General features: G+C 38.8%; 1 protein-coding gene across 2 annotated transcripts in view; it reads left to right on the forward strand.

The window, feature by feature from the left end:
- The window catches only part of galnt2 (UDP-N-acetyl-alpha-D-galactosamine:polypeptide N-acetylgalactosaminyltransferase 2), a 116,599-nt gene that overhangs the window by 48,082 nt on the left and 45,999 nt on the right, over positions 1–22,518 (forward strand). For both annotated transcript variants that reach the window (XM_041785910.1, XM_041785918.1), the window contains exon 2: positions 21,158–21,245. In XM_041785910.1, coding sequence (XP_041641844.1) covers positions 21,158–21,245 — 88 coding nt within the window. The remainder of the gene's footprint in view (positions 1–21,157; positions 21,246–22,518) is intronic.

Raw genomic sequence — 22,518 nt, forward strand, 5'->3', positions numbered from 1 at the left:
GTAAACCATGAATATGGTAATGAACATATTATGGCACTAAAAAATAAACAGTGTCACTGTTTATTTTACCTGTTGAATGGAGGCCTGAGTATCGTGGCCATGCTCTCAGTTCTTCTTGAAGTATCAAATGAGCTAGAAATTATTTGGTATAACTTCCCTTGATTTTTAATATCTCAATAAATCCTGCAACAAGGAAAAGGTAACCAAATATCAGTTTTTCCAATATTGTTCTGTTTAGAGCTCTTTGATTGCGATACCAGTATCAGAAATACATTACATCCTGCTGAAAATGTAGGTATTGGTATTTGTGAGTACACAGTGTTCACGCACGGATCAGATACATTTTTTTTTTTACTATATATCTTGCTTCATATAGCCATGCTATATTTTAGAGTTATAAACCGGAAATCAGTTTTTAAACACCTTCCAGACCGGTGTTGTCTTATACGACAAGAAGTGACACAGGACATTTACCCTCTGAGCCCTAAGCTCTTTTAATCACTGTGTCTCACCTGGACTTATTGTGTTAAAAAGTTTGTAAAACATCAACCCTGTTGTGCACAGTCAAGCTCAAAAGTTCCTTTTTTTCAGGACAACCTGAGCTTTAAGAATATGTGTGCTGCAGTAATGTTACTTGAATTTGAATAATTAAAGATTTTTATGTGACAATTAATAGTAAAGACTAATACTTTTTTGGTACAAACTTGTTCTAAGTAATCATTCTTGTTTTCAAACTTAAGCTCTGCCATCTCAACAGGTGAGTTTTATGAGCTGCCATAGTTCTCAATCGCTTTTCTCCAAAGCGTACAGACGGGCAGACATTTTGAAAGTTATCCTTCCTTCATATAAGGTCCACATGACTTTTACCTGGGGTGCAGAACTGAAAGGCGTTTTGGCAATGACCAGTGAAACACATCCAGCCACCTAGCGAGCACCTACGGCAAACGAAACTCTCGTTTAAAGGTAAAAGGTCACCGGGGGTCGCGCGAGATTACAGACGCTAAGCCAAAGTATGGCAGAACGGGCTATGAAAACAAACAGCAGAGCCTCATGAACTGATCACTAATGTTAAAACCGGTCCAAAGACCGGTTTGTGCCGCATTTTTACTGATCCAGGGCTCTGCAGACTGATGCACTCAGACCGCTGTCATCAAGATCGGTTAACTGATCCATATCGGATTATCTTTACACACTAATAATAATAAAATAAACTTTATTTATATAGCACCTTTAAAAACAGAGGTTTACAAAGTGCTTTGACAACCTATCCCATTGTTGCGTCATGCTGTGTAAAACTGCACGTTTAGACATGCAGATAATCATAGAGACAGCCTGACTAGTGCATAATGAGAGAAAGATTGATAAAGAGCATGTGTTAACATTAAGCCATTAATTTCACAATAATTAGCAGGAAAAACATCTTCAAGTGTCACAGGGAGGCTGTACATTACCATTCTGTTTGTTGAGCTATGTTCTGAGTTCCCTGTAGATCTAAAGTAATTAGCCAGTTTTCTACAGCACAGTTGGTCTAGAAAGTTTACACCAGAATCTTATCAGCCAAATGATCCAGATCAGTAATAAGAACTGAAAATCTCATTAGAGAGAAAAACTAGATTCAAAACTCTGCAGCAGAAGTAAAAGGAGGAGGCCAGGAAGAAGAGTATGAGATAAGCCAATGATCAGAGGAGTAGAGAGGAGACAGGAGGAGACAGGAGAGGAGATGCATTAAAATGAAATGAGGTTGGGAGAAATTGGAAGTAGAGGGTGAAGAGTTCAGTCATATGTAATTTGACAGTCTTATTCAAAGTTTTGCATCTACAGGGGCATAAAATACACATTTAGCTTCGGCAGATTGAACTTCAAAACTAGTACTGGAAAGCTCTGCTGGGAGGCAAAACCAAATGACCACATATGTCAAAAACCTTGTGTTTGCACCCTCCCTCTCCCCAGCCTCCTTTGTAATGACATCCCAGTTAAGACTGTTTTTGAAGAGATGCTCCCAGCGACACGCTTCTTTCCTCCTTTCACTGCTTTCATGCTCAGCTCCTGCCTGAAGATAATGTGTGTGCATGTGCATGTGTGTGGCCTGAGGTCACAGTGATTAAAGATGGGAGAAAAAAACTGTGACTTCTTGTAGATTTTTTATTCTTCTTGATAAACAGCCTTCATTGTGAGCAGAGGAGAAGAGCATTGCTGCAGGGAGCCTCAATCAGGAATTTGAACGCAGTGACAGTTTGAACTTGTGCAGCTTCACTGACAAAGATGTGACTTTTTGAAAAAATGACATACCATACCATCCTCAATTATGTTTCCTGGCTGGTTTATGAGGAGAGAGAGAAAGAGTGCTGGAGACTGAGATGATGCGATTGCAATTTTAATTGGTTTACCAAAATGTCAGTTGACACAGCGTTCATTGTCTCCCCTGATTGGTCTTGTGATGTTCAGTCTCATCTACAGAGGCTCATATAAGAGCATCAGAGTAAAGGAAATGGAAAAATCCCCAAGGCTAGTTAGCTTTTTACTGCTTAGCATGAACTGTAAAGCTTAGATAAACTAGGAGAAGCTAATTGGAAAGTGGTGTTTCTGTGGTTTTTAAATTTTTTATACTCCTGTTTGATTTCCTTAAATGTCTCCTCTGTGTGACTCTTTGTTCTGCTCTCATGCTGGCAGGAAATCTCTACCCAAGGCTTTTTTAACTCACTGACATGTGGTAAAAATGTTAATGCTCAATGCTTTTTTACTTTCCTTAGAATTTAAATTTGTCATGTTTCTAGTGACTGCAGCAAACCGGCGGCTGTGTGTCGGTTTTAGTGTTAATTTGAAAATGTTATCTCACAAACATACTAAAATAAGGCCTGAGATTTAGCTGCACTTAATTGTGCTGCACATTATGGCTCCCTGAGTCCTCTGGTGTGTTTCAGCTGTGCGCAGCCTCAAAAACTGACACAATAAAGAAGAAAGATGCAGTATGCACAGGAACGTTAGGTACAGGGAAGGGGTCAAAGGGATGTAACAACACAGCAGTAGGGTAGCAATGATGTGTGACGAGCTGTTTGGTCGGTGGGTTTAATGGCCAACACTTTATTTATTTGAAACGAGAAATCCAAAATCAAGAAACAAGCTGTTTAAAAATAGGAACAAAAAATGGAAATAGCCCCTTTTAGGTAGGTTATATTAAAGTGGAAATCAAAAGTCAGAAAAAAAGATTTATTATTTTTTTTTATTTCCTGTTCTTTGGTTTGGTTTCTCTTATGCCTTTTTCCCAAATAAATGGCAAGCTGCAGGTGTTCTGCAAAAAATAGTGTTACATCACCAGTGTTCTCTTCTCTGCTCTTTCTTTTGTGATTAAAACTCAATAACAATAAGATGCAAAAAAGAACTGTTTTCAGATTTTCAAATATTTTGTGGAGATGAAAAAAGGGAACAGAAAACAACAAACAGAAAATGAAAAATGGTTGTTTTTCATTTGTTGTTTTCCCATTTAATATGAACTGCCATGAAGGGCCAAAATCAGACCCCCCCACCCCTTGTTTTTTTCCCCATTTTTAACCAGTAATTGGTAAACAGCTTGATTTTTCATTTTGGATTTCTGATTGCAAATTAAAAACCCATAGGCTGTAAAATACACTGATCCATAAACACCAAGAGACAGTTATGCCCTTCAACATAGAAACAGATAAGTCCTAAGTCTCAAGGACTCCTTGATCGTGAATGGAGAAAAATGTTGAATAAACAGTGTGTCTACTGTGCTGATGTTATGTTTTTTCCAACGGTATTAGTCACCTGAGCTGATTTTATACTGACTTTACTATCGTGTTAGTTCTGATCTTAAACTACAGTAGTAACCCCCTCCAGTGCTTCCCTTACACCATACACTCCAGGTATTCTCACTAAAAGTTGTATCCCACTAAAGGCATCATCCAGTTACATCCATGGTGCCTGGAAAAGTACAAACCTCAATTCCAAAAAAAGGCTGGTACATTTTGGAAAACCCACGTACTGTATCTGTGGAATGTTCCAGGTGTTTTTTTGAGCATACCATAACATTGCTGGTCATTCTTGCTCCTGTCCCACCTTTTTTAAAACAGTTGCAGTGTCAGTTAAAACACTCCCTGTTCATGCTGCTTTCATCAAATATTTATTTAACTTTACTTCTCTCTTTGAATTTCAAATTCCCCCTGTATGAATGTGACATCCAGTGCTTTTATTGTTAAGGCAGAGCTACCAAAGGATGGTGTTTACCCTTTGATTATACAAGTCCTCAAGTCAGAGCAAAACATTTAATCATTTATAGATATGAATAACATTCATGCAGCACTTTCGCTAGCTTTGTTGAATGAGTAAAGAGTAAGAAAATAAAGCAAATGTTGTTTATCTCCCTTGTTTCTCAGCCTATTTTATCTCTATGTTTAAGTGACAGGAATGAAAATAGAAATGGGGTAATGGTGGAAATACGGTGCATTGTGTTGCACTTCTTCATGTTGGAGCCCTCTAATAGGAAACAGTGGGAACGAGCTGATTGTCCGTGAGGCTCACTCCTGCTGTTAAAAAAAAGCTGGTAGCGTTGACCAAGTATAGCCCTAAGAGCTGCTAGCATAGCTAGCCATCCAGCCTGAGTGACACGTATTTTTCAAGCAGGTTTACATTTCGTATAGAGAATACCTCCTGTTTTTCTCCTTCCTGGTGGACTCCAGTTTTTGTTCCTTGCTTGACGTTTCGTAAACAGTGCAGGTTCGTTCCCAGGTCAAGCATGGAGATGATAAAAGCTGCGTCACACCTGGCTCTGGGTGAAGTCATTGTTTTGACATTTTTTGATGTTGTGATGTCTGGTTGGCATCAAGCAGACTGTTTACCTCCTCTTCTTCTCATGCAAAGTGATGTTGAAAGACTCATCTCAAAGGCTTCTTTTGTCAAACCAGGGAGAGTCTGGCTGGATTCCCTCTCTCCCAGCCTGTTCTGTAGGAAATGTCTCTGCTGGAGTTCATAGTGATATCATTGGTATATCTCTCTCCTGTCCTCAGGCAGATCAGGGGTCAGGCTTGGCCTGGTGCTGAGCTGGGTCCAGTGTGGCTTAAGGACACCAGAGCAGGCCAGATGCTGGCTGTCACAGGGACTTGAACCTTAGCCGTCCACTTGAAGGACATTTTCTCTAATCATAAACAGCACATGTTGCAGTATGAGGCCCTCTGGGTTAAAGCGTGACCTGTAGCCTGTGGCATTTACTAAACAGTTACATAAACGTCACAGCTTTCTGTGCACACAGCTGTTTATCTCTTAGAATGTTTCATTCTATGATACTTTACAATTCTGCATGTTTTAAATCAATATGATCTCAGCTATTTTAAAGATTGCTATTTTTAAAAATACCAAAACTTAGAAAATCCGTAGAGATTCTGCCACATTTTAACCAGAAGCTCCAGTAAGTAGAAGAGAATGCAAACATTGCCAGCATATTTAGGTTCAGTCCTAACACACTGCCCTGATCAATAACCTCGCCCATACATTTTGCACGTTCATATTCAGAGTAGAGTGTCATGATTCTTGCTGGAATGAAGAGGTAGGGTGGAGTGCTCAAGCTTCATGGCGCTTCAGATTTTCCAGAGGCACATTCAAAACTGCTATGGAAATCTCCAAGAATACCTTGCAAATCATCAGCAAGATTGCTGCTGAAGTGTAAAAAGAAGTGTTCAGATGTGCAAAGCGTCTTCAGATATAACAGGAAAATTACTGAAAACCATCAAATCACATATTAATGTTGTGTCCGTGCATTTTGGTTCTTTCGATTTGGAACAAGCATTTTAAAACACAATCGATAAAAAAAGCCCATTGAAACGACCGCTGATGACAGAAACTTGAAGGATTGCATATTTTATTCCCAAACTTTTCAACCCACCACCCCCAAAATATCATCATCAGAGACTGGGGACCCCATTACTGTTCCTGGATGTGGTTAAAGCATATGATGCTGTGCAAAGTGTCATGTTGAAATTTACATTTAAATGATTTAAATTACAATAATAGGTCAAAAATACCATTTGAAATCATTAAAAAAATTCTTTCTTTCTTAGAAGGCACCTCATGACCCCCAATGTCTTGCAACTCCCCTTGGGGTCCAGACCCCCACTATGAGAACCCCTGTTATAGGGGAAGATTTCACTACTACCCCTTGTACTCATGTGTAGATAATGGAGCCCTTGTTGACAAGAGGTAAGAGTCTATTTTAGAACAGAGCCTTACAGTTTAGACAGCATGTTGGAATTTGCCTTCATAAAAAAAAAATCAAAACAAGAAATTACCTCTAGCTGGGTGCCAAGGACTTTGTTTTTGTTGCTGTGAAGGCTAAAAATCTGGTATCACAACTAGTGTCATGTCTACAGGGAGCAGATGGTAAATGTTCTAGAGAAGACTTAAGTTTTTCGCCACTATGAGTACTTTGCTTCTGTACTAGGGACCTTTGGAGGAACTCAGTACACTACAAGCACACAGAACCAGGTTCTATATAAAGTTCCAATGTTATTATACATACCATAAGGTCCCTGCCCAGTGGAGTACTCTACAGAATCAAAGGAACTTTTTGAGGTGGCTATGCAGTGTTGGACATTTTAGATGAGATGTGTTCTCTGAGAAATCTTTTCAACTCTGGCATCAGAAGGAGTCACTGTAACACACCAATGTGGCAAACATGACTAGTCGTTATGTCTTATTGAAAACACACTTCAATTAACTAATGCAGGAGTTATCAGTTAAGATTCCTGGAGGTCCAGTTTGACAAAATTCCTTTGAGCAAAGGTCCAGAATATAATTTCATCGAGTCTGAAGAATGATTCAGTCTAGTTTATATGAAAATAAAAATATTTCATGAACTGGAGGTGATAACGAAAATATGATATTCTAACAGTCCCGGTAAAATATCCAAATAAACTCTTTTTGTTGCTAGTAGAAGAGGCTTTGTCAGCTTAGGCTAACCACAGACAGCTTTCAAAGAGCCTAGTTAACATAAAAAACTTCTTTTAGAAAAACTGAATAAATGCTGGAGTGTTGGTTTTCCCCTCTATTTTTAAAAATAGATTTTCCAAGCCAATTTTTTTTTAATTAAAAACATGCAACTTTAAACAGCTTTAACATGTGCTTTTCTCTGTCTTTCCCTCATAGTCATCCTGTTAAAAGTTTAAATCTGGGCTGAAACCAGGCCTTTATCAGACAATCCTGGAACCCTCAAGGGATATATATGTCAACCTAAAGCCAAAAAAACTCTAAGGGAGAATCATTGATCAGGAAACGATTGTCATTGATCGTATTGGGCTCTAAGGTCGTTTATTTTCTGCTTCCTCAGATCAGATGTCAGAATAGCTCAAACGTATTCTTTGACTTATATAATGTTTGACATTACCACATGTTTGACTGTGAGTGTATTATAGTAACTTGAATTAAAAGTCTTTTTCATCGTCAGCATTTCTGTCTAAAAGCTAAGTGTCTCTACTCATCCCTAGGCGGCTCAAACACCTTCACCAGCAGCACTTCGTCTGAGTGAAGCATCTGATTGGCCATGTAGCATCACGTGTGGTTACTGCTGAGACAAGAGAATCTGCACAGGTCAAAATAAGTCGCCCTAAATGTCAAAAAGCTGAAAAGGAGAGGTTGTCAGATTGATGTAACATGTATGCACGGGTCTGGATTCATTCATTCTGGATACATGCTACTGGATAATCGGGCCAGTTGTGGGCCCAATTGTACCCTTAATACAAAACTCTGTGAAAAAAAAGTCTTTAGTAATTAGTCGTCCCACAAGATCACTAGTCCTTCTGTGACAGCACTGTTAACATGCTGCTTTCTGTGTTTAGCATCTAGCCTTTAGCATCCCTGTGTTAAACTAAAGCTTGGTAGAGCTGGTAGTGTTGTTTTGAAATCAATTAGTCTAACTTATTAACTAATTAGATTGTGCTAAGCAGGGAGCATTCACAGTTGAAAAACAAAGGCATTAGGCCACTTTCCAAGATTGTTCAAGCTGTCTCTTTGTATACAACCAACACAAGAACAGTTTAATATGAATCAGTGGATTTATTTTACTATGGAGTTATCACAGCCCTCAGCTGACTCTTAGAGAGACGTTCTTTACATAATTTTTTTTTAAATTTAATGCAAGACATACAATACAGACAAAGCCAAGATAATTAACATAATTAACAAACCAAATTTGGATTTCTCACATGTATGAATCTGGATTCCCTCTGTGGATGCTACCAGTTTTGGCTTGCCAGAGATAATCAGAAATAGTCCTGCCCTAACTTTTATTTTAAATCAAGAGGAGCAAAGATGTTGTGTTTGTGCATTATCTGGGGTTGTATATGGATTTGCGCATTTTAATTGATTTAAACCTCCCTTTGTGTTTGGCGTCATCTATATGAGCCAACACCTCCCAGGAGTTCCCCCAGTTTGTGTGTGTGTGTGTGTGGGTGTGTGTGTGTGTGTGTATGTGTGTGTGCGTGATTGCAAACTCTTGGCTCCTCTCTGAATTAATCTATCAGTGGATGTGATCAGATTACTTTGGATTATACTCAGACTGAGAGGCATGAGCAAGAAGAGATCAATCCCGCACACACATTGACTCAAAGACAGATCACCAGATTGAGACACTAATGCATTCAAGCTCACAAACCCCCACATAAACAAACATGAGCTGTTAAGGCACTCTCACACAGACTTAGTCTGTTGGGAACTTTAAGTCTATCCCATTATCAGAGAAGCAGGTGTGAGAGCTCTGCAGTACATCCTTCACCTGAAAGAAAGGATTATTAAGAATGCTAATTTCTCCTAAAAACTCAATCAGACTGATGAATTCACTCAAAACAGACCAAACAACCAAAGTTATTAATTTATTATGATAGCATTTACATGGATTACTTCCTTTTGTACATCTGGGCTGTTCTTGTAAATGTGATATCTTGTGAACTCACTGAGGGATTTCCTTCAAAATTCTTGCAAATGCTCATGCTGACTCAGTGATGAAATGATGAGATTATGGAGGTCATAGGTTCCCTTTAATACCTTTTATTATGAATCATTTCTGCTTTTATATTGTACTGTACATTGTTTTCTTTTTTATTGTTGTTGCCTTGGCTCTGATTTGTAGGTGACCTTGAGTGTCACGAAAGGCACCCGTAAACAAACATGATATTTCAAGAATGCTTTAAGAGATTTTCTTAAATTTTGCACAAATGTCCACTCTGACTCAAGGATGCCTTGATTAGATTTGGAGATCAAAGTCAAGGTCACAGGGCCTCACATTTGTTCATTGCTTTTACAATTTCTACAAATCACACAGCCATAAAACCCACCACAGCCCCCCTTCTTTACCCACCACTGTACTGTGACTGTCTGGCATTCTGTCATTTTGGGTTCTTTTGTGATCTCCTGGATGAGTCGTTGTACTCTTGGAGTTATTTTGGTTGGCCGACCACCCCTGGGAAGGTTCACCACTGTTCCCGGTTTTCTCCATTTGTGGATAATGGCTCTGACCATGGTTCGTTGGAGTCTCAAAGCCTTGGAAATGGCTTGGTAACCTTTTCCAGACTGATAGTTGTCAGTGCCTTCATTTCTCATTTGTTGTTGAATTTCTTTGGATTGTGGCGTGATGTGTTTCTTTTTGAGATCTTGTAGCTTACTTCACTTTGTCTGACAGGTTCTGTTCAAGTGATTTCTTGATTCAACAAATCTGGCAGTAATCAGGCCAAGAACTGTGGTTAATCACAGTTAATTCATGATTTAACAAGGGGGGAATTACTTTTACATATAGGGCCAGATAGATTTGGATTTTTATTTCCCTTGATAAATAAACTCATCATTTAGAAACTGCATTTTGTTTTTACTTGGGTTGTCTTTGTGAGATATCAAAATTGGTTTGTTGATCTGAAACATTTAAGTGTGATAAATATGCAAAAAAATCAGGAATCAGAAAGAGGGCAAATACTTTTTCACAGCACTGTAAGTAGCCTGCTTTGTGAGCCTGGCTTTTGATACATAGCTACATTAGCTACATATCTCCATTACCTTTATAGCACATGTAGCTAATAGGGCTACATGAGTTAAGCTGGCTGCTTTAGAGTGTTTTCATGGAGGACAAGCTTCTCCTGTTAGCAGACTGTTTACTCGGCTTCTCTAAACATTTTGATTATTTAACTTTTGATATCCTTACCTTAACCCTAAACGAAAGTTGAATCCCATTTTATTTTGAAAGTTTTAGCATGTATATCCGTTTGTAGATATACTGTACAGCGTCTCAGATGACTTTCATTTTTTTGGAGGAGAGATAGGAGAAAGTCAAGGGATTTAAAGATACACACTATATTGTCAAAAGTATTCACTCACCCATCAAAATAATTAAAATCAGGTGTTCCAATCACTTCCATGACCACAGGTGTATAAAATCAAGCACCTAGGCATGCAGACTGTTTCTACAAACATTTGTGAAAGAATGGGTCGCTCTCAGGAGCTCAGTGAATTCCAGCGTGGTACTGTGATAGGATGCCACCTGTGCAACAAGTCCAATCGTGAAATTTCCTCGCTCCTAAATATTCCACAGTCAACTGTCAGTGGTATTATAACAAAGCTGAAGCGATTGGGAATGACAGCAACTCAGCCACGAAGTGGTAGGTCACGTAAAATGACAGAGCGGGGTCAGCGGATACCGAGGCGCATACTGCGCAGAGGTCGCCAACTTTCTGCAGAGTCAATCGCTACAGACCTCCAAACTTCATGTGGCCTTCAGATTAGCTCAAGAACAGTGCATAGAGAGCTTCATGGAATGGGTTTCCATGGCCGAGCAGCTGCATCCAAGCCACACATCACCAAGTGCAATACAACGCATCAGATGCAGTGATGTAAGGCACGCCGCCACTGGACTCTAGAGCAGTGGAGACGAGTTCTCTGGAGTGAAGAATCATGCTTCTCCATCTAGCAATCTGATGGACGAGTCTGGCTTTGGCGGTTGCCAGGAGAACGGTATTTGTCTGACTGCATTGTGCCAAGTGTAAAGTTGGTGGAGGGGGGATTATGGTGTGGGGTTGTTTTTCAGGAGCTGGGCTTGGCCCCTTAGTTCCAGTAAAAGGAAGTAGTGTTTTTGGACAACTCCATGCTCCCAACTTTGTGGGAACAGTTTGGGGATGGTCCCCTCCTGTTCCACCATGACTGTGCTCCAGTGCACAAAGCAAGGTCCATAAAGACATGGATGAGAGAGTTTGGTGTGGATGACCTTGACTGGCCTGCACAGAGTCCTGACCTCAACCCAATAGAACACCTTTGGGATGAATTAGAGCGGAGACTGAGAGCCAGGCCTTCTCGTCCAACATCAGTGTGTGACCTCACAAGTGCGCTTCTGGAAGAATGGTCAAAAATTCCCATAAACACACTCCTAAACCTTGTGGAAAGCCTTCCCAGAGGAGTTGAAGCTGTTATAGCTGCAAAGAGTGGACCGACGTCATATTAAACCCTATGGATTAAGAATGGGATGTCACTTAAGTTCATATGCAAGTCAAGGCAGGTGGGTGAATACTTTTGGCAATATAGTGTATGATATAGCCTACATGATGCTGGGTTTGTTGAGAAGTTATTCATATTTCCCTTTTAATTTCAATTCTCTTACAGAGGAAATCAGAGAAATATACAGTATGTAAAGTTTTAGTTTGTGTTTCATGAAACGCTGGGCCATTTCAGCTGGCTCATTTAAGCAAACAGAGTTTAAATAGGCCTCTGCTATGTTATCGCTGTGTTGTCTTGAGCCTTGCAGTGTGGTGCTGTTTCACATACTGCTACATGTTGGTTGTGCTAGTCGTCTTCTGCTGTTTGGGTTGAATTTGCTCAGCTCATATTTTTTGTTGGGTTTCATAAATCTTCTGCACACTTTGAAACCCCCTGTTGTTAAAAGTTGAGTGGAAATTAAGTTATTGTTAGGTTGCTTTTCAGAGTAGCCAAAGCAGATAACACCATCATCTAGTTAAAAAATATATTGCTGTAAAAATATTTGTAAAATTGATTTGAATTTTCCATATTTGTTTTGATTTTAAATCTTATTTTCAGCTATCAGGACATCCCTAAGAAGATGTTTATTGGTTTTTGACATCAGTATTTAACTGATTTAACTGACTGCATATTTACAATTAGTTGGCTTCATGTTCTGGTTTACTTTTGGCCATTGTTCCCCTTTCTGTCTAGCTGTCTGACATATGCATCTTAAGTTTTCTCACTTTTCTGAAAAACAACTTTCTTGCACTGTTTGCAGTCAGCTTCTTGATTCTGCCCTACATAAACCAACAACAAAGGATGCAGATAAACACACACTGCAGGGACGCCAGCACCCACGAGAGTTGTTAGGGGGCTCAAACTAGGAAAACAAACCAACCGCCATGAGAAATATATCCTGAAAATGCAGATTAAACACGTCTGAAATCTGAAAAAAAAAAACAAGAAGGAGCTTTGCCTCACAAAATATTTAAACCCACACTTTCATGCAATTATAGAGAATGACAAATGGCGATAGAACCAAAGTGAAGTGGTTATAAATGAATGCAGTGTTATCTTCTGTCTGAGAATAGCTGACACTACACTGTGATGGACACAAATCAAACGTTCTCCTCTGGATGAGCTGTGAGATTTTGCCTTAGCGTGTGTGTATTTTTAAAATTCTATGTGTCATGACCATCTGTCAGATGGCAGACTTAGAAGTCTGCAGTCAAAGTGTCAGAGTAGAAGAGAGTGAGACGAGGTGAGAGACTGACAGAGAGAGAAAAAAAGGGATGAAGGTTGGGATTTGACAATGGAGAAGAAGGGAAGGAGAAATCTTAGAATATTTGGTACAACTCCCAGAGACCCAAAAACAAACTAAACAAATATCTGTTCTTGGACTGATCAATTCACAAACATCTCTTTACATGATGGATATCAGCAGAGTCAAACAATTATTGTGAACTCTCTGGAGATAGTTTAAGTATAAGATGGGACAAACTGGTAGGTCTTGATGTTGAAACCACACACTTTCATGTTTGATTCAAACCACACTCAAACCACTGCCTTTTTGCACAAACCTGAATGGAGGGAGTTTACTCCCTTAATCTTTTTTAATTCGTGTGAGTAACTCGCTACACTCGTGTGTCAAATCCCTTGTATGCTAGTGCCCAAAAGATGTGAGAGGGGAGCGACTGCATTCTCCCACAACCGTCATTTCAGTCAGTTATCAACAAACATGGCTGCGCTTCACTACATTAAGATGATTGCTGCTTTGTATCTGCTGTGACTAAGTGTGACACCAAAAGTTTTCACATCTAACCAGGCAAACCGACCTTCTCCCTCACTTTCCTTCAAGCGAGCTCCTTTATATTCCTGTGCTGGTAGAACAGGCACGGTCTGTCGTATAGCCACAGACACCACCAAAGTTTCTCCTACATTTTACAGTTCCTCCGGAGGATCTCCATGCAGATTGCTCACCGCAGTGAGAGTGATTCATTTGAGATTTTCCAACCCTTTCAAATGAAACAAATGGTGCATTGAACACAACTTGAATTTGCTTCTTTCGCACAAAATACTTCCCATAATTTGCTGTAAGCCTGAGGTGAACTCGCATGTTCTCACTTCTTTACATTGACTTTACATGTAATTAACTCACACAAATTGATTCACTGGATTCTGGTGTGGGCAAAACATTACAATTATACTCTGGGTGATACAATATGTGATATTATACACAGATTGTGTTTAGTACTGCTGTTGCACAGTAAGTAAGTGATGATGCTTTCAACCAATCAGTGAACTGCAGTGTGTCTATTGTCTGTGTAGCTCCACCATTTAGAAAGGGTAAGAAAATTGGGACGGTATATATCAGTTGTTTGGGATCCTTCCAATAATAGATAATGGAAATACAAAGAAACAATTGTGAAATACCAAACTGAACTGGTTCCCTTGGTGGAAAAGACCTTTTAGATGCTGCAATGCTGTTCCAAAGTTTTAACTATGTTCAACTGATGGCACTGTAAACTTAGAGACATAAACACTGTTGATGGTGTTTTTGTTCCTTTAATGCTTTCAATACAAAAGATGCCTGCTGCAGATGTAATTAAGCTTTAAGATGACTTTGGTACAATTCATCCAGTAGGTAAAACTTATGTTTGATGTTGCACATGGTCCCTTTACAAATAGTTAAATTAGATTAGGAAAAACATTTTTTCTACACAAACCCTTCAGCTTATCTAACTAATTTCTGGCTGTAGCTTCACACTGACTGTACGGACGTTAGAGAGTGAAATCCATCTCCTCATCTAATAAGAAACGCGTATAGCTTTGGTTTAACTTCTGATGAACTTGAGAAGTTTGCAGAAGTGGTCATGACTTAAAGCGAGGACACTCTATTGTGTTGTCTTTCTCACTTTGACAACTCCAATCAATCATGTTTCTGTGCAGATTAGAGGCAGATTCATGTCTTTGGTCCATTTTCACTAAGAGCTTTTTAAAGCCATTCATAAGAGTTATATAAAGAGATCTGCAACATCTGCTCTCCATTTAACCTTTAAATCATATTGCAATCAGAGGAAAGTCATATTTATAGCAATCATTTAATGATAAATCATGTGAAATGGTCCTTAAACAATGCATTGTTCTCATTGTCTCCTAATGCGTTCTGTCTTGGCGGTCTGTAATAGACTTCTGTTAGCATAAATCACTGGGATTTTTTTCTTCAGTGAGCTCAGACATAGCTGGAGCATTGTAGCCCCTTCACTTTTCTCCTCTTCACTCATCTTTCTACTGGCGTTTGCATTGGTCTCTTTTCCTCCCCCTTCTGTTATCCTGATCTCACACTGTTGAGTGAATTTAAATCGAAAGTGAAAAAGTTCTTAAAGCACATAAAAGTACATCATAAAGTGCTGTCATCAATATTCAGTTGAGGATATAAATGAAACGAAGTAGTGAAATTTGAAGATTTTAATCTCATACAGAGTGTACGTTCATTTAAAATCTGTTTTAGTGACATTTTCATTCATATAGTAGTTAAGAAGAGCAAGATATACTTTCCAGCAGGAGAACAGGACATTGCTCTGTTTTAAAAAGTCTCCCTCAGCAGTAGATGCCCAACAGGTTGTCCTTGTGTTTTTTATTCAAAGTTATTTGTTCAGCCAGCTGTCTGTCAGTGAAACAGCATTCATATAAACTGACAGCAGATGAGAACAGCTGTTAAACTCATGTCTGTTAAAGCTTTTTAGTTGACTGTCAGCAGGTTGTAGTTATACAGAGCTGGTACTATTGACATGGCTCTGGGCTGTTAGGCTTCCATAAATACCACTGGCTCTGATAGAGTGTGATATTACTTTGGCTTAGACTCTGATGACTAATATTAATATCATGTTTCAAGTAATTACACTGATAATTTATTGCAGATTCCTACTTGTCCACTTGATTTTCAGGGCTCTAATGTTTGCTCACTATCACACTGTTAGACTTACTGGATCAGTTGTTGATAACTGCTTAAGGACATAAGAAATGCTAGAAAGGTTGCTAGGATGTGGTGTCACGTATTTTAGCAGCTGGACTGTAAAATGAATCAAACTTAAGCTTCATAAGAAAGTCAGCTGATGAAACTATGAATTTTTTAGGGGAGCTATTCACGGCTGTCTGTTCGTCTGGCAGGGCTGCAGGCCTGTAAAGTGCTGCTGGAAAGTGTCAGTGTGTGCAGCACTGAAGGTTAAATAACTTGTATTTTCTGCACACTAAACCTCTGCTAAATATGCTGTTTAGTTGTAGCCCAGCAACAGAAATCTTTACCTTTTTTAAGGTAACATGCTTGCCATTTGGTTGTCTTCAAGAGTAATCAAGAAATACCACGTGATACATCATTAGGCATCATTCAAGTGAATAAATCTTAAGGATGTTCAACAACAAGGCAGGGGTGGACTTCGACCTTAAACTTTGGGAAGTGTTAATGTTTTAACTCTCTTTTAGTGTTAATTTTTAAAACTCACATGGTGTGTCTTTTTTTACAAATTGAAGTATTTGCAATTTTGACTCTTGACACATTGCAATGCACTTTTCACACTTAAAGATTGCCACCTTTTTTAAACACTTATGGCAAAGTCACATGTCAGAGGATAACTTCACGCATGGGGCAGAAGTAGCTATGATCAAATCAACAAAAATCCACCAGAAACAAGAGCAAATGAATCCCACTAGTAACAACTGTACAGCAGACATCATAACACATCTAAAGACATCGAAACGCTCTGCCCAAGGGAATGATGGGAAAACTCCAGCCTCTAGATTTGAAATGGCAGTTTGCGGAGTTTAGATCAATAGACTCTAGACAGATTTTGACTAATATCAGAGTTGGGGTTGAAATTAAACTTTGTGAGTTAAAATCATCTCTGAAATGTTTAACACTGAGACTACAGTATTCCAGTGTTTGCTGTGTACCACACATCCTTATGCATTCATCTCCATAGCATTTGAAAAAAACATGGCGTTCAGCCCTAACAGCATCTGTACATGGGGTACACGGACTTAACTGAAGCCAGACTTTTTGAAAGGGGTAGCCCAACAGAGCCACCACATTTCCCTTATCCAGCAGTGGCCTACGATGTGACGAGAGGACACTATTAGTACAATAACTGTCAACAGGAAGAATGGCATTTAGTCTATTTCCACTGAGCCCTCAGTCACCTTCATTATATAGCTTTACCTGCAGGCTGGGGTCCTCTCAGAAGATGAGCATACAGCTTTATAGCACCTGAAGAAAATTTACCTAATTGAAATGCAAAGAAAGCTCCTTGGACCGCAGCCCTAACTGTTGATTTTATTATGAGTCCTGGTCCTGACAAGGTCACAAACAGCCAGTCAGAGTTCAGTATGGCCACTGGGGAGGCCTGCCAGGTTCTAGGGTGGCCACCTCTTGGCAGTACCCCTGCAAAAAAACTAATGATCTCACACTAATCTAAGATGTCATACCTAAGCTTTTGTTATTGTTACAGAAGGCTCTTGGGAGAGAACTGCATAATTTGTGTTTGGGGGACTGATCCCTGCCTATTATCAATGACGTGCACCTGCTCAGATCTTCTTCACACATTTGATGTTTCACAAGAGAACAGATAAATGAGAGGTCTCCTCTCCTGAGACAAAGGCTTTCCACAACATGTTTTCTTGGCGTAATGGTCCCTGAACTGTGGACCTGGAGGCAGTCAGGCATGTACAGAGCAGCTAAGCCTTCACTTGATGAGACTCAGAAGAGACAGAGGTCATGACAGATATGATCAACACAAATACACAACTCTGCTGACTTCATTAATTCAGTCCATCGGTGCTTAAGAGGAACAGAGGCTCCTCAAGGTTGTTATCTTTTCTTGATCAGCCTTAAAAGTGGAAATTTTGTAAACATGAAAAAAAAAACACATTAGGTTTAAAGAGAGCAATCATAAAATGTCAGCGAGACAAAACAGCCGTACAAAGAAACAGAAAACAGCCAATTTGGAGCTTCATTTCACCTGAAAATGTGTCCTGTTTCTCCCTTGGAAGCTGTCAAGCTGTATTTCTCTGAAGAGGGAGCTGCCAGCTCTGCTTTCATCCTACACTGAGCATTACACCCTGACTGTGACCACACTTGGTTGTTGTGAACACTTATAGAGATTGATTTTCTATAGGCTTTTTATTGTATTTGTGTATGTTTAAGGGTTTAATCTGCTTTCAGCCACTGTAAAACCTGAAAAGTTTTAGCACACATTGACATACAGCAGATTAAAGAAAGAGTTGGCACAGAGTTAAACGTTGTGTGAGACAGAAAACAACAGCACTTATGTGTCTACCAGAAATGCAAAGGCCCAAAAAGCAAAACATATTTTTAAATAGAGTGAGAAAACCATCCCCTACCCTTTATTTCTCCTTTCAGGTGTAGAAATAAAGCATGAAACCTGGTTATGGTGGTGATGTCACACTGCCATTGGCTGTACTGAGGCTGTAAAGAAAACAGATCAATAAAGCATTTTGGAGAGACTGGAGGTGAAAGAGACCTGCTGAGCAATAAGACAGCCGGACGACAGTTTTCTAAATTCAAGGACAAAGGCCTGGACAGGGAATGAAAGGTTGCTAATTGCTAAGCCTGCCGGCGTATTGATCCAGTGGGTTTAAACGGTAACACAGATGGACACAAGGAGGGACGGCTCAGCCCTCCATCCATCTGAGTAAAACTAGAGGGCAACTTTCTTAGAAAGGATAACAAACTCAAAGAATGGATAAATGAATGAATGACGTTTGGGGCCTATAATAGTATGCACCCTGTTGAATGTTTTACCCTTTCAGTGATTAATACATCAATTATGGTCAATATTAATTAAAAGAAATTGTAAAAAAACTCTCTAATTTCAAATTAAAAACAGATTTCTAAAAAAGTAAATAAAAATATGTACCATAAAATTAGTGACTGCATAAAATATTCATCCCCTTCAAGTCAGTTGTTAGTAGATGCACCTTGTCTGTAATCACAGACCTGCAGGCTTGAACATCTGGACGCTGCAATTTTACTCCATTCTTCTTTGCAAAACTGCTCAAGCTCTGTCAGGTTGCACAGGGATGTTGTGTGAACCGCTCTTTTCAAGTCCAACCAAAATAACAATATTGGATTGAGGTCTGAGTTTGACTCTGCCTCTCCAGAACTTTCACCTTGTTGTCTTTAAACCATTTCAGTGTAGCTTTCTCTGTATGCTTTGAGTCATTGTCTTGCTGGAAAATAAATTTTATCTCAAGCTGTAGTTCACTTTCCGACTCAATAAGACTCCTCCAGGATTTTTAAATATATTGCATTTATTTTACCCTCTACCTTCACAGGCCTTCCAGGGCCGACTGTCAAGAAGCATCCCCACAGCATGATGATGCCACCACTGTGCTTCACAGTGGGGATGGTGTATTTCTTGTGATGTGCAGTGTTTGGTGTCTGCCAAAAAGGACCATTTTGGTCTCATCAGACCAAAGACCTTTCTTCCTCTTGACCATGGAGTCCCCCACACGTCTCTTAGCAAACTAGTCGAGATTTGATACGTTTTCTTCAGTGGCTTTCTCTTTGCCACCTTTTCTCTGAGTTGCTTGGTGTGTTCTGCAATTGTAGCCAGGAATACTGATTAACCAGTGACTGCTGCTGCTTTCTAGTACCAGTTGTCTGGGTCTCTGTTGAATTAGGTCAGTCACTTTAAGGGGGTGAATATTTATGCAGTCGCTTTTTTTTACTTTACATGTGTTATGTAATTGATTTTACTTTGTAGAAATCTGTCTTCACTTTGGCATTGAAAATTTTTTTTCAAATATATTTTTGTCTAAAAAGCCAAATTATATTTACAATGATTGATTTATAAAATAAATAAAAGGGTAAAACATCCAAGGTGGTCAATACTTTTTATAGGTACTGTATGTAAAGAGCTTTTGAGTATGAAAATAGCCGTTTACTCTGAAGCAGCAAATGGTGGGGTTGAAAAATGAAGAAAAATAAGTAAATGTAATAGACGCTGGCTGAACAAAGAAAAAAGGATCTTCATTGACACCCATTTTAAAACACCCACTTTACAGTAAAAATAAACATTTTATAGCCTGGTTATAAAAATAGTTTATGTCTCGGTGACTCTTCTCCGTATTCATAAACTGTTTACTTTCTAATTAATCATTGTGACTATATGAAGGTTACTTTTTCATGATTAGGGACCTGGTTGTTCTGACAGACAGGTGAGCACATGTCTGCCAGCAGGCTTAAGACCTGCTTCAGTTTAACTTCCTTATCTGTTACTACACTGATGAAAATTAAATGACGATAGCCTTTCCAGCATGGTGGCCAACACTGTTGAACCTTCATAATGCCTCTTCAGATTCCAGGGTGGTGATGTCATTGAGACTACGTTCATATTTTATAATCTGGATTTTGGCTGTGGATATAAAAAAGTGCATGAAGGAAGAGATGACTGAGATTGCCTGAGCAGATTTATGCATAAAGGCCAATTTGTTTTCTCTGAGAAATTTCTTTTGAGTGGACTGCTCAGTTAACAGTTCAGTTTTTATAATGTTACTATTAATAGGATTTCAATTTTTTTTCTGGCTGAAGCACTGAAACTCTAGTTTCTTGGACTTGGAATCAGGTTGAGTTTTTATGACCCTGTTTTAATTAATGTGATTATTTTAGTGACACATTTTCTACTCATCAGATTTCCAGCCACTTTGAATTACTTAAAATTAAAAACATAAGTCCCCCCACTCATAAATTGCTAATTTGCTGGACTTAAGCTGAGTGGCATGTCACACTAACTAAAATGTGTTTCCTGAGCTTAAGAAAATACGTTTAAAAAACGTTTTCTGTCTTTTAGCATGAATATTCAACGACAGTGTAAGAATAAAACACAAAGAAAATGAGCAGAAAACTGGGGTCATTGGTGTTGTCAATATTGAAGACAATGTATAGGCTACTGTATCATGTTAGATTAAATTACATACATATTATATTGTAACTTTGAATCATGCTGTTTCTTTATATTGTAAAATGCTACACTATTACTACTATTTCTGTACCTCGCTGTTTCAGTCACTCCAGGTCACTTTCTATCACCTGACACTGTAACTCATTGTTTACAGCGTGTGATATCTTGAATTGTCCACTATAGTGTCTTTATTCCTTTGTATCAGTTTGATAACTGTCTTATGTATTTTGATTTTATTTTTCATTTGTATTTACCTGCTTGCTTATTCATCTTTATGATTATTTATCATTGACATGAAGAGTTTTGAGCAATGGCTGCTAACAGAGAGAGTTTGTAACACAGTCAGGCGACAGACAACAAGAAGTGGAGTTTCCTGTGACCTTAGTAAAATCATAAAACTGGAGGGTAAGGGGCTTAGGGGTTTAGTTCTGAGCTTTGCTTTTGTTCATTGTAAGAAGAAGAAACAAGCAGAGATATTTTAAAAGAAAAAGAATAAGTTTGCATCAAACTCTAAACATATCCAATCGAAAATGTTCTTTTGAACCTCAGTATAACACTAACTTTAAAACAACAGTGGGTTCTATTTAACTCCTGTATCTTTCACGATGTGACAGTCTCTCTCTCTGTGTCATGCTGTTGTGTGTGAGTGTGATGATACTGACTGTTTGTTGTGTTCGTTTCAGGACGAGTGGAGCTCCAGTGACTCGTCCAGCAAAGGAAAAGCACTCAACTCTGATGACAAATCTCACAGCCTTGAAACTCTGCCGCCAGGTACGAAAACATCACCAACCATCATGCACTGCACCCACGCGCATCCTGAATCATAGGACTTAACGATCAAGCCAGTTATCAGAGTAAAATTGTCCATCTTGTTTATACTTTTTTAAAACTACCAAGGCTTTTTTGGGGGAATGGTGTTTTTTGGGCTTTTTCCCTACTGAATTTAAACCACCTTGGAAAGATGACTCCTCTTCTTGCTGTAATTCAAGCTAGCTTTTTTGTTGCCATGCAGCACACACTTTAAATTAACTTAAAGGAAGGATGTTCTTGTTCTTTGATGCAGCATCAGTGTATGAGTTTGTTTTGTGTTTGTTACATAAAGACACACCAGTGTCCGTTAGCTACCCTACATTCTTCTGGCATCTTTTTATATTCCCTTTTGAATCACGTATGATTCCAAAAACAGATTTTTTCACCAACGTAGAACCACTTGGGTATTTGCTTTGAATGTTTGGGGGCATTTTCATGAACATTTTGAAAAATTATAATTTGAGTTTTGGGGAATTTATTTGTAAATTAAATGCATTTTCATGGAAATTTAAGAAAGCTATTTGTATAATTTTGGGCTTTGGATTTTTTTTTTAAAACCAATCCAGTGTTGTATATTTTCTGCAGAAACAGGTCCTTCAGGAGATTTGTGGACATTGTTCTAGGTTAAAACTAATTCTTGTTCAATGACCAGGCTGGGCTTTTAAACTTATTAAGTTCAGCTTATCCCAAATAAGTGGGTGAAACTAAAAATGCATCCAAACACAAACTCAGGTCTCAGGAGGATCTTGTTGAATGGATGTAGTGCAATGAGGCTAAAGAAATATAACCAGAAGAGATGAGACAGGTGTGCTTTAATGTAACACAGAAAGCCTGATTATAAGATGCATTATTTTGACTGCTTGATATGATCATAGTTAGTCCTCGAGCAACCTGCCTCTTTTTTTAGTAACACAGTGCTCTTCTTTATTATGGTGAACTACAGAGGGACAGCAGCCAGTTGCCATGTGTAACTAACCAATCAGAATCAGGTATTTAACCCTTAGATAATACAGTTTAAAACTGTGGTATTTTGACAACCTTACTTAATAGTTAGATTTGTTTATTTTAGTTTGAAGTAAAGACACTATTTTTCTGCTTAAAGATAAATGTGAAACAAATGGCTTTTCATACTGAACTTGAGAATATGTGACAGGATCACCCTGAGGATCTGGAGGGAGTTCATAGTGTATGAAATAAAAGGCAGGACAGAGAAGAGCAGCTGTGAGGCATGTGC

The sequence above is a fragment of the Cheilinus undulatus genome, linkage group 1 (genome assembly GCF_018320785.1).
Source record: "Cheilinus undulatus linkage group 1, ASM1832078v1, whole genome shotgun sequence".
Taxonomy (NCBI): domain Eukaryota; kingdom Metazoa; phylum Chordata; class Actinopteri; order Labriformes; family Labridae; genus Cheilinus; species Cheilinus undulatus.